This window comes from Oncorhynchus gorbuscha, linkage group LG26 (assembly GCF_021184085.1).
Source record: "Oncorhynchus gorbuscha isolate QuinsamMale2020 ecotype Even-year linkage group LG26, OgorEven_v1.0, whole genome shotgun sequence".
Taxonomy (NCBI): Eukaryota; Metazoa; Chordata; class Actinopteri; order Salmoniformes; family Salmonidae; genus Oncorhynchus; species Oncorhynchus gorbuscha.
In genome coordinates this window covers 4279966-4292813 of record NC_060198.1, presented here as the reverse complement: position 1 = coordinate 4292813, position 12848 = coordinate 4279966, and the positions used below count along the sequence as shown (strand labels likewise).

The window sequence follows — 12848 nt, the reverse complement described above, 5'->3', positions numbered from 1 at the left end:
TCACATGGTCACAATTCACCTGAGATGACAACAAAGAGGCTAAAGAAGAGAGAGACGAGAGGGAGAAAGGGAGAGAGAGAGAAAACTGAGACACGGATTCAACATGAGAAGGAAAAGGAAAACACTGGCGGCAATCAGTGTGTGTGTGTGTGTGTGTGTGTGTGTGTGTGTGTGTGTGTGTGTGTGTGTGTGTGTGTGTGTGTGTGTGTGTGTGTGTGTGTGTGTGTGTGTGTGTGTGTGTGTGTGTGTGTGTGTGTGTGTGTGTGTGTGTGTGTGTGTGTGTGTGTGTGTGTGTGTGGGTGGCCCATAATATGCAGTCCCTTAATATATCTTAGCGTGTGACAATGTTCTTATATACTGTAAATATCAGATATATTAATGACTACAAGTAAGTTACTTACACGTTACATAGAATACAGTCAGTTACAGCAACAATACATTCAATGTAGTCAATATAATGAATGATTTGACCTCAACAGCACAACCTTACTCACAGAACACTCTGGATCTTGACATGTATTTTAGATGCATATGTCATCTTTTTAAGGGACGTCCAAGAGCAATTTGGAAGCGCAATATTGGAAGTGAGAAAAGTTACGTATTTCATAGAGTATAGGGGTGAAAGGTCACATACATTGACCTCAGTATTGGGCCCATAAGGCCCTTATTGCTGGTCAACAATATAGGGATGATGATTTTGGATCTAATTCAAGTTCTCCAGCTACTCACTCTACCCTATATCACTTTTGGTCATATTTCAGTACTATATCAGCCACAGGCAGTACTGGAAATGTACCCAATTATCATACTTGAGTAAAAGTAATGATATCTTTAATAGAAAATTACTCAAAAGTGAAAGTCACCAGTAAAATAATACTTGAGTAAAAGTCTAAAAGTATTTGGTTTTAAATATACTTAAGTATCAGAAGTAAATGTCATCGATAAAATATACCTAAGTATCAAAAGTCAAAGTAAAGGTATAAATAATTTCACATTCCTTATATTAAGTTACGATTCTTGTTTTTTTATTTCTGGATAGCCAGGGGAACCCGCGAATAGTTCATTTACAAATAAATCATTTGTGTTTAGTGAGTCCTCCAGAGGCAGTATGGGATGACCAGGGATGTTCTTTGTTTAGTGAGTCCTCCAGATCAGAAGCAGTATGGGATGACCAGGGATGTTCTCTGTTTAGTGAGTCCTCCAGATCAGAGGCAGTAGGGATGACCAGGGATGTTCTCTGTTTAGTGAGTCCTCCAGATCAGAGGCAGTAGGGATGACCAGGGATGTTCTTTGTTTAGTGAGTCCTCCAGATCAGAAGCAGTATGGGATGACCAGGGATGTTCTTTGTTTAGTGAGTCCTCCAGATCAGAAGCAGTATGGGATGACCAGGGATGTTCTCTGTTTAGTGAGTCCTCCAGATCAGAGGCAGTAGGGATGACCAGGGATGTTCTCTGTTTAGTGAGTCCTCCAGATCAGAGCCAGTAGGGATGACCAGGGATGTTCTCTTGATAAGTGTGTGAATTGGACCATGTTCCTGTCCTGCTAAGCATTTGAAATGTGAAGAGTACTTTTGGGTGTCAGGGAAATGTATGGAGTAAAAAGTACATTCTTTTCTTTAGAAATGTAGTAAAAGTAAAAGTTGTAAAAAAATATAAATAGTAAAGTAAGGTCCATATACCCCCAAAAAACGTATTAAGTGGTACTTTAAATTATTTTTAGGCCATAGACCTAATTCTTTCATTAATAATTTCCTGGGGTTAACGATGACCTAGATATAAGTAACATATTCACTGCATCAAATAAGGCCTCACCAACTGTATAATGACGTTATAATGAATATAACGACGTTATGTATTTGAATCCCTTGGAGATTTTTCGTGAAATTTAGTGTACTTTGACCACAAATGTATTATCATGATTGTTTGTTTATTTATTCAATATAACATGTCAACACATCAAACAAAGCGGACCTTATTTGGTTCCTAAATAGAGCCAGTGTAAAGTCACTTAAGCCACTCTGATGTAAAATCTCACCTCCTTTCATTGGAAATATTAGTGGTGACGGACGGACAGGCAATAACAGTAACCCCGCCGTCCAGTAAGAAAGCCGGAGAATATTAAATGACCAATAGGCGTCCGGCGTGTGCGCAAGAGGGCGGCGTCGACTCAGTGTTGGAATGCTGCCTCTCAGAATGTTTTCCACTTTCAATCACTTTTTTTCTCTCTTTCCTTCTCACAACGGCGCTCTTTAAGCTCCGGTGCGCGATACAGAGCGGCCATTCATTGAAGGGCAAACCAAACGAGGGGGCAGGGGACAGGGCGAGCGTCACACTGGTGGACAGGGGAACGCACGAACTCCCGTGTTGAACGGGCGACCTCCTAAACTCTGCATTGGTAAGTTTTGTAACTTTATTTTCCATATGAACATAAAATAGATTTGTTTACGCTTTTGGGTGGAATTTCAGAAATATCCAAATCTTATTAGCTAAGAGGTTTTTTAAATTCCCAAGATGATGTTGGGCTGAATTTTACGGGCTTTTCCAGCTTTAGCCTTAAAATAGGATTAAAACAGTCAAATACAAATTCCCAGAATTATTGAAAGATAAGTACTGAAACATTTATGATGTTAGTTTTTAATGTTCAGTTTTCTTCATGAACCTTGTTTGTTTGGAAAATAGTGCATCTTGGGTGAAGCAAACCCTCCTATGATTCGCCTGTAATGGCATATGGACTGATATAAAATGACAAGAACCGGTGAAGAAGAAGTTTGTCCTCTTATTATGTAGCCTATAAATTGGTTCCAGTGGACATATATTAGCCTATCATTCGTTACATTCTGTGGCCTAACATAACTGTCAACAAGAAAACATTGTATGAATGTCTTTCTGTTCGTCTCAGAGCTAACGGTCATTTCTAGGCCTACCATTGTAATGGGCCATATCCACTGGGAATAGACGTTGAATTGACGTCTGTTCCCACTGGGTACAGTCTCTGCTTAGGTCTATTAAAAAAAACATGTGAAAAAAGTTAGCAAATGGGGTCTGACCTCATTGCCCAATGTAAAATGTGTTAATTGCCTAATGTTGTTCTATTCTATATTATTAATTTCAGGCGACATCGGTGGAAGTGAATGAGAAGTGCAAAGGACAGGATTTGGGTACATTCGATTACGCACGAGTAGGCTATGGGTTTACGCGTGGCATATAGGAATAATTCCATATAAAGGAGCGAATCCGGACCACATCTCTCAGCTGTAGCTTAAAGTTTTGCATTCTCTGAACGAATTTACAAAATTTCCCTGCAAGGATATTTTTTGTTGCCAATCGATAATAGCCCATACATTAAAATGTCTGGAGAGGAGCACAGTCTATCCGAGGCAGAGTTGAGTCCCGGGGGCTCAGATGATGGTCACTCTCTGTCACCGGCACACTCCGGGGCCACCGGCGGCCGGGACTCCCCGCTCATCGGTCCGTCGCAGCAACTGACGGGGCTTTCTGGCGCAGATGGCGGCGGAGAAGACGGTGGACTAGTACCCAAGTCAGAGGTGGATATGGACCGGTTCCCCATCGGCATCCGCGAGGCGGTCAGCCAGGTGCTGGACGGATACGACTGGACGCTCGTGCCCATGCCCGTGCGCGTAAACAACGGGAACAAGAGCAAGCCGCACGTGAAGAGACCGATGAACGCCTTCATGGTGTGGGCGCAGGCCGCGCGCCGTAAACTGGCGGACCAGTATCCTCACCTGCACAACGCGGAGCTCAGCAAGACACTCGGCAAACTGTGGAGGTGGGCATTGTTAGGCATTGAAATGAATAGGCCTACGTGGGAAATGTATAATCTACAGGCTACCTGTAGGCCTTGTTGGCGTTTGTGTGCAATTGGAGCATGACTCATGCATAAAGTCCTACTTACTTCAGATACATTTCCTTCCCGTATTTTTAAAATATGTTTCTGAAATTAAAGGCACTATATTATATAACCATTAAAGTTAACTAGCAGAAACACTTATCCAGAGCAACTAGATGCCTTTAAATGCCTTGGTAAAGGGCACATTGACAGATTATTCACCTAGTCAGCATTGGGATTCAAACAAGTGACTTCTCAGTTACTGGACCAGCCCTCTTTCTAACCACTAGGCTACCTGCCGCCCTGCCATGACCATGTTTTGTCCCACAGGCTCCTGAATGAGAGTGACAAGAGGCCTTTCATTGAGGAGGCGGAGCGACTGCGGAAACAACATAAGAAGGACTACCCAGAGTACAAGTACCAGCCCCGCAGACGCAAGAACGGCAAGCTGGGGACCAATGGTGAGGGAGGGGAGGGAGCAGAGGGGGAGGGCAGCCACGCCCAGTCCCATTACAAGGCCCTCCACCTGGATGTGCACAGTACAGGGGCTGGGTCCCCCCTGGCCGACCTCCACCACCATCATCACCACCACCCTGCAGGTGAGTTCAGCTTTATTGGTTAATGAATTTACCCAATACTATGAGTAAGTCCTACTTCAACAAGCTAGGGCAAACAATTGGCCACCTGGAACCACACGGCCTTCTGTAACCTGAGAGAACAAGAAGGAAACAGAACTACTGTCTCCATTCCAAATGGTTCACTTCTATTGCTTTTCCTTCCAGGTCAGGGTCACAGCCCGCCAACACCCCCCACCACCCCAAAGACAGAGCTCCAGTCTGGAAAGATGACGGAGGGGAAGAGGGAGGGCGGAGGTGGCTCAGGGTCCTCCCGTGGAGGAGGCCTGGGGGTAGGAGCAGAGGGGGCCTCCGGGGGCCATTCATCAGCGGGCGGGAAACCCCACATCGACTTCTGCACCATGGACATCGGCGAGATCAGCCACGACGTGATGGCCAACATCGAGCCCTTCGACGTCAACGAGTTTGACCAGTACCTGCCGCCCAACGGGCACCCGGGGGTCGGCCAGGGCGGCGCCGCCACATCAAGCTCCTCCGCTACATCCTACGCCTACGCCCTCGCCGCCGCCAGCGGTCACTCAGCCGCCTGGCTCTCCAAGCAGCATCAGCATCAACAGCCCTCCCCCTCTGCCTCAGACGCCACCAAGGCCCAGATCAAGAGTGAGTCCGGTGCCGGGAGCCACTACGCAGAGACTTCCTCCTCTTCGTCAGGAACCCACGTCACCTACACCCCCCTCAGCCTCCCCCACTATGGATCAGCCTTCCCCTCGCTGCCCTCCAGGGCCCAGTTTGAGTACGGGGAGCACCAGGCACCGGGGCCGTACTACACCCACTCCAGCCAGGCCCCGGGGCTGTACTCAGCCTTCTCCTACATGGGGCCCAGCCAGAGGCCCCTCTACACTACCATCACTGACCCCTCCAGCGTGGCCCAGTCTCACAGTCCTACACATTGGGAGCAGCCTGTCTATACCACCCTGTCACGGCCATGAGAGACTGAGATGCATGGGATTGGATGTGTGTGTGTGTGCGTCTCTACACCACCTTCTCACGACCCTGAGAAAGGGATAAAGAAAGACAAAGATTGGAAGAGTGGCTACTGAATAAATGTGTGTGTGTGTGTGTGTGTGTGTGTGTGTGTGTGTGTGTGTGTGTGTGTGTGTGTGTGTGTGTGTGTGTGTGTGTGTGTGTGTGTGTGTGTGTGTGTGTGTGTGTGTGTGTGTGTGTGTGTGTGTGTGTGTGTGTGTGTGTGTGTGTGTGTGTGTGGCGGGTTAACAAAGGATGGATATCTTACTGATGTTGTATTGGGATTCATTGGGACTTGACAGTGTATCTCTATCCATGGAGTCCTTATATTTTACTGTACAGTATATTTTCTATCACAGCCAATGGTCAATAGCCAATCAGAATAAACCTTTAACCAATGTGTGCCATGTTTTAGTGTGTAAGGTCAGGATGCCAGCTGCCAGAGTGTCATAGTGTATAGTAAGAGGGCTTATTGTGATGATGAGCCCAGAGCACACAGAACTAATACCGTAGTGGTAAGAAGGATACACACAGGGTATCAAAATGCTGCTAACTTCCCCCAAATTCCCCGGTTTTCCAGAAATCCTTGTTGGAAGTTCCTGGAATTAGGAGGGAATAAGCAGGATATCCTGGAATCCTCTTACTGGGATTTCTGGAAAACTGGGGAATTTGGGGAAAGTTAATGGAATTTTTCCAACCCTTAGCTACCTATATAACCAGGATTGAGTAACATTGCCGTCAAGGACTGGCTTTCAGCGGGTTTCGACAGGCTATCAGCCTAGGACAAATACAACATGATGTTTATCAGAACTGGGTTGTTTTAGATTGAAATAATCCGAGTCTATTAACCAAACTAAAGGAAATGTTTGTGTGACTTCATTTTAGTATTTTTTTTATGACTTAAGTGATGTATTTGTTGGTTATTTTTTATGACTTTACATTCTGGTCCGATATTACACTGACATATCTCCACCACTGCTTTTGAAAGAAAGGTCAGTTTACTTGGGCAAAAACGTTATGCGTTGGTCTACGGGCGTCAGGTAGCCTAACCGTTAAGTGCATTAGGCCAGTAACTGAAAGCTTGCCGGTTTGAAACCCTGAGCCGGCGCGGTGGAAAAATCTTCTATTCTGCCCTTGAGCAAGGCAGTTCACCTGCAACATCTATTCCCCAGGCGCCATGGAAGTCGATTAAGGCAGCCCCCACTGCACATCTCTGATACAAAGGGTTTGGTTTAGATGTGGAAGACACGGTTGAATGCGTTCAGTAGTGCAACTGACTCGGTATCACCTTCTGGGATGCAGCTTGACTCCTTATGTGTTGCGTTGTGCGAAACCAGAGTTGACGAGGAAAGAGGACAAAAAAAGGAGGGAAAGAGAATTCCTGGAAACACTTTAGCATAGAGTTCTGGAAAGCAGCACATTACCTCAACTCAATGTACATGTGCCAATAACACTCTACATGCTCTAATATCCTCGATGAGAATATATGGCACACATTTCGCTTATACTACTCATAAATAATAAAACTATTGTTGAAGTCACTGGACTTTTCTTTTTATTGATATGGATTGCATTTGTACGCTCTGGTTGCTTCTAATTCCATTTGTCTACCAAATGATCAAAGCAAAACAATCTACATGACTCAGCAAGTACAAAGTCGACAAAATCCTTTTGTGAAGAATTCTCCAGCTTTAAACTAAAGATTTACTCTTAGTGAGAATTAGTGAGCTGTTTAGAACAAATGCCACATGCTATAGTTTATGTCCATAGGTTTTCCCTCTGCATCTCCCTTTTCTGTATCCTGTTTAATCTCCCTCTCGGCTCCCTCTGCAATGTGAATGATCACCACATGCCTCTTCTTCCATAGGTGATTTAGACGGGAGTCATTTTCTACTGACCCTCTCTGCTTTGTAGTTTTTATAAAAAAAATAATTTCACGTTTAGCTTTTTTCTCTCTCCATTTTGTACATTTCTGGATAGTTTCTAAAACTTTGTAAGCTACACATTTGATGTATCTGCTTTCTTCTACAAGAAACAACAATGTACAAATATTATTGATGTTGTCATTACGTTGTCATTCTATTAAAGCAATTTATTTATACAAAACTGAAATCTATTGAAATTCATTATGATGATAAAGATATATATTGTCCTACAAAAGCATCAGGTAAAAGAATAACAAGTAGCAACACAACACATACAGTGCATTTGGAAAGTATTCAGACCCCTTATCTTTTCCACATTTTGTTTTTATGTTGCAGCCTTATTCTAAAATGGATTTAAAAAAAATGTTTTCCTCATCAGTCTACTCACAATAACCCATAATGACGAAGCGAAAAAAGGTTTTTAGAAATCTTAGCAAATGTATTTTAAAAAAATCCTTATTTAAATAAGTATTTAAACTCTAAATTTAACTCAGGTGAATCCTGTTTTCATTGATCATCCCTGAAATGTTTCTACAACTTGAAGTCCACCTGCGGTAAATTTAATTGATTGGACATGATTTGGAAAGGCAAACAATATTAGGTCTAACAGTTGACAACGCATGTCAGAGCAAAAAAACAAGCCATGACGTTGAAGGAATTGTCTGTAAGAGCTCTGAGAAAGTATTGTGTCAAGACACCAATCTGAGGAGGGGTACCTAAACATTTTTGCAGCATTGAAGGTCCCCAGGAACGCAGTGACCTCCATAATTCTTAAATGGAAGAAGTATGGAACCAAGCATTGCCACTCGGCCAAACTGAACAATCGAGGACATTGGTCAGAGGGGTGACCAAGAGCCCAATGGTCACTCTGACAGCTCCAGAGTTCCTCTGTGGAGATGGGAGAACCTTCCATCTCTGCAACACTCCACCAATTAGGTCTTTATGGTAGAGTGGCTAGGTCGAAACCACTCCTCAATAAAAGGCACATGACAGCTGGCTTGGAGTTTACCAAAAGGCACCTAAAAAGACTCTCAGACCTTGAGAAACAAGATTCTCTGGTCTGATGAAACCAAGATTGAACTCTTTGGCCTCAATGCCAAGCTTCAAGTCTGGAGGAAACCAGGCACCATCCCTACGGTGAATCATGGTGGTGGCAGCATCATGCTGTGGGGATGTTTTTCAGCAGCAGGAAATGGGAGACTAGTCAGAATCGAGGGACAGAAGAACAGATCAAAGTACAGAGAGATCCTTGATGAAAACCTGCCCCAGAGTGCTCAGGACCTCAGACTGGGGCAAAGGTTCACCTTCCAACAGGACAACAACACTAAGCACACAGTCAAGACGATGCAGGAGTGGCTTCGGGACAAGTCTCTGAATGTCCTTGAGTGGCCCAGCCAGAGCCAGGACTTGAACCTGATCAAACATCTCTGGAAAGACCTGAAAATAGCTGTGCAGCGACGCTCCCCATCCAACCAGACAGCACCTGAGAGGATCTGCAGAGAAGAATGGAAACAACTCCCCAAATACAGGTGTGCCAAGCTTGTGGCGTCATACCCAAGATGACTCAAGGCGGGGGGGGGTCTGAATACTTTCCAAATGCACTGTAAACATCACTAATGGATCAAATCACTGCCATGTACTCAGTGCTACAACAACAAGATCTCTGTCCCACAACACAAACCCTTCCCCTAAGCAGTTTAATTTCTGTTTGTGTGTGTGGCAAGCTAAAATTGACTGCTAATTCGCTGCGTTTAATCGGCTGAGGCTGCATGTTACTCAGAGAGACAAAGAGAACCATTGAATATGAGAGGGCGGGAGGGAGGGAGGGAGCTAGAAGGGGAGAGGACCAGTGAGAAGGCCAATAGCTACCACAGTCAGTACCCTACTTTACACATGGACTTTCATAAATGCCCTGCCTTAATTTACTCCCTCGTGCCCTGTCTCCCTCCCTCGCTACGTTTGCTCGCACTTCACAGTTCAGCTACGAAATTTAATGGATTCAGCGCATTCAACAGCAGTCAGCAACCTAGATGATGGGGTAAAAAATTAGATGTTTTAGCTAGTTCGACAGTCTCACAACGCACCATTTGATACCCAAACTTTGATAAATCATGTGCCATGCTCTACACAGTTGATACTTGAATCAAGAAACACAAATAGAAAACATAATACATTAAAAAAAAAAATTTGAATTCTTAAACATTTAAAATATAAGTTATACTCAAACACATTATTGCACAAAAATGAAAACCTTTTTCCATAGCTCTATATGCCTTGTACAATGAATTATATGTGGTTTTGCTTCTCTCTAGTGGGTCAATGTTGTACTGCAAGGCCAAATGTCTCATCACGTGGCTTTAAGACCTATGGTTTCTATGGCAGCCGCTAGTTATGTCCGGAAGAAACACTGCCGTCATTATCCCATGGTGCACCGTCAAGAAAGTTGAGAAAAATAGAAATCCATGGTAAGAAATACAACACTGTTTAGTTATGTCTTCATAAATATATTAAATGTTTCCAGTTTTGGGTATCTTAGCTTCCTAGCATGCAACGTTTTTGCTATCTGCCATGGTCTTTGCTCAGCAGCAGCTAACGGTAGCCAGCTGGCTTTAGACAACTTCTCCGTCATTCGTTGCAGATGGAGACATCTTCTCGTGATCAAGCTGGTGGAGGTCTGTGGAACTGTCCTAGAAGGACCCAGTACAGCAAGGAGATTCAGGACATGCTGAAATGTGGGGTTTTGTTCTCTCTCTTTGTGTGTGTGTGTGTGTGTGTGTGTGTGTGTGTGTGTGTGTGTGTGTGTGTGTGTGTGTGTGTGTGTGTGTGTGTGTGTGTGTGTGTGTGTGTGTGTGTGTGTGTGTGTGTGTAAGCGTTAGATCCACACAAATACAATAAGCCTACCTGTGCACTGGTTTCACAGTAATGATGCAAGAGTCGAGACTCACCAACTTCCAGCAAAGACAGCTCAATGACAAACTTAAGAGTGAGTGTCACATGTTTGTTATCCATCTTCTCTTGGAAAGTAATGTTGACTTACTGCTTGAACTTCCTCCACACCTATTGCTCTATTTTGGTCCTTTTTTAATGAATAATTTTGCCAAACAAAGGTAAGATGTTATGTTGTTTTGTCTGCATTTTCAGAGGGATCAGCATTGCCATTGACCTGCAACCCCACATCATCGGCTCCACCCTCACTGCCCAAACCCAAAGTCTTAAAAAATAGCACAAACCGCACTCCAGCCAAGCCCCTGAGGCGCACCGCTGACAATTGTAGTTCTGGGGAAAACTACACCAGAGATAGGTTCCGCCCCAGTGCCACACGTACGTGTTCCGCTTCAGCTCTACTACCTTTCTACTATCAGAGATGCTTGTTATTCTAAAGATAAGAGGCCCTGTTCTCCTGATATCAGAACTAGTTCACTGATAGTTGGTCAGGGGCACCTGGGAACAAATGTACCACTGTTCTTGTATAAAATAAATAAAAGTAATTTAGGCCTGTGTGTATGAGCCCTCTTTTACAGTAGTTCTCTCACATTTCAGTTGAATGCATTCAGTTGTACAACTGACTAGGTATCCCCCTTTCCCTTTCCTTCTATGAGAGATCTGGATAAGAGATGTATGTGCGTTCATTCTCTCCCTCACTTCTCCTGTAAGGAGATTTAGAGAAGGAGAAGAGGAGGCTCCAGAACATTCTAGCTACGGGGCAGGAGGAACCCAGACCCAGTCGTCCCAGGAACATTTCCCTGGACCAGGGCCCAGAGGAGGAGAGGGACCGCTTCCAGGAGGGTGAGGTTTACCGCAGAGAGAGTTACTGCTTTCTGGCCATGGGGAAACATGTCGTCCACATCTCTGGCTCTCCTACATATCTCTCCTCCTCACATACATAACTTTCCCCTCATTTCAATATGACTCTACTAAACAAATATACCCCAACCTACTGGAACCCCGTCCCAACACAGTGTTTGATTAAGGAGTTTCTCCTTGGTTTGATGTACGGTCTTCGCAAGTTTTCTAAGAATTGTGTTTCTTTCCTAGTTTTGGATGAGATTGAGGAGAGGAAGGAGTTTCTGGAGGAGATGACAGCCCTGGGGAAAGGGAAGCAGTATCGCAACATCATCAACACAGAGATCTCACAGGTAAGTTGTCTGATATTCCTGTGACATGAGGGATGTCTTTAAGGAAAATAATCTACACCCAAAAACAACAGTATTTACATTGTACGGTTCCGATGCTACAGATTCACTGGTGAACACAACGTGAAATAACACACAGGTACACTCGCTCTCTCACACATTTTTAAACGGTTGTTTGTGTCTCCTCGCCTTCCAGAAAATCCGCGAGCTGGAGGTGATTGACAAGGCCCGCAGTGCAGAGCTGAGGACCATTATGCCAGAGAAGAAGACTGAGTGACAGAGAGGAATACTCATCTACTGACTCTGCTGAATGGATCGACTATACTGCTAATACTCTCCTACAGAAAATACACTGCACAGGAATTCTGAACTTAAACGTGGATACTAGTCTTCATTTGTGCATAATGCTTGTTCAAATTATGGCATGGTAACAAATGTTGCTGGGAAGATCCCAATGCATCCTTGTCAAACTGAAAAAGCATTGTAGTGTACATTAAAATATGACCACACATCTCTTTAGCGGCATTAATATGTTTTATTTCTCAGTCTCCCAGATTTCAATGCGATCCTGTTGTTTCTTTAGGACCATGTTTCAACATAGCTCTACAGAAGCCCTTGGTGTGAGTTTTTAAATAGGAAGAAGAGGCACAAACACACACAGACAAGCAGTCATTTTGAATGGAAGACAAGATCGTGTACTAGACAATATATAACAAGACATTCAGTTTAACTCCGGACAAAAACTAGACTTATTGACGAATACATTTAAATAAGGGCACTCTTAACATAAACAGATCTCATAGTACTATCGACTTTGACGGCAGATTCTAAGTTAAGGCAAAACTCAATGGAATTAGACAGCGTTTACAAACAAAGGCATTGTAAAATATATAAATTAAAAATATTTGCATATTTTGCAGACTTTCCCAAAACAGTTCAACTGATATCAACTGGTAGGTACTAATAGTTTGCTACATTGTTAAAAAGATTCTACCATGATAAGAGACTGATGAATGGTAAGAAACCTGCAGTCATAGTATTTATATCTTTGTTAAAAGCCGATTTAAAAAAAGGCCTGGGTCACAATGTGCAAAGTAATAATGAAAAGGGACAGAAGGAACCACATTTTGCGATGAACCGCAAATCTACAGAAAATATATCTCCTCTTCAATTCAGTCTTCAGACGTCTCTTAAGGTTTTAGTCTTAAAGCAGTTGAGTTCTCTTAACTTTCTCTTCACACAAAGGCAACTTCAAATATATACACAGTACAGAACGCATTGGAGTGGCTGTATTTGAAAGAGCATCATGGGAGCTACGGTAGGGAGCAGAGTATGTGAGCGGAGTG

General features: G+C 43.7%; 2 protein-coding genes across 3 annotated transcripts; both read left to right on the top strand.

The window, feature by feature from the left end:
• The first annotated feature begins 2111 nt into the window (after positions 1 to 2111).
• LOC124016040 (transcription factor SOX-10-like) lies at positions 2112 to 7544 on the top strand. The gene is made up of 4 exons (XM_046331560.1): positions 2112 to 2394; positions 3112 to 3786; positions 4177 to 4445; positions 4629 to 7544. The coding sequence occupies exons 2-4, from the start codon at positions 3347 to 3349 to the stop codon at positions 5408 to 5410; spliced, it is 1491 nt and encodes a 496-aa protein (XP_046187516.1). The 5' UTR covers positions 2112 to 2394; positions 3112 to 3346; the 3' UTR covers positions 5411 to 7544.
• A 2188-nt stretch (positions 7545 to 9732) lies between these two features.
• On the top strand, positions 9733 to 12013 carry LOC124015617 (UPF0193 protein EVG1-like). Of its 2 annotated transcripts, none has more exons than XM_046330975.1 (7): positions 9733 to 9834; positions 10008 to 10101; positions 10290 to 10352; positions 10511 to 10690; positions 11027 to 11155; positions 11405 to 11505; positions 11699 to 12013. In XM_046330975.1, exons 1-7 carry the CDS (start codon positions 9832 to 9834, stop codon positions 11777 to 11779), a joined length of 651 nt encoding a protein of 216 aa, XP_046186931.1. In that variant the 5' UTR covers positions 9733 to 9831; the 3' UTR covers positions 11780 to 12013. The 2 variants fall into 2 exon arrangements, with proteins under 2 accessions (XP_046186931.1, XP_046186930.1); XM_046330974.1 differs by having other exon boundaries at positions 11024 to 11155.
• The last annotated feature ends 835 nt before the right edge of the window (positions 12014 to 12848 follow it).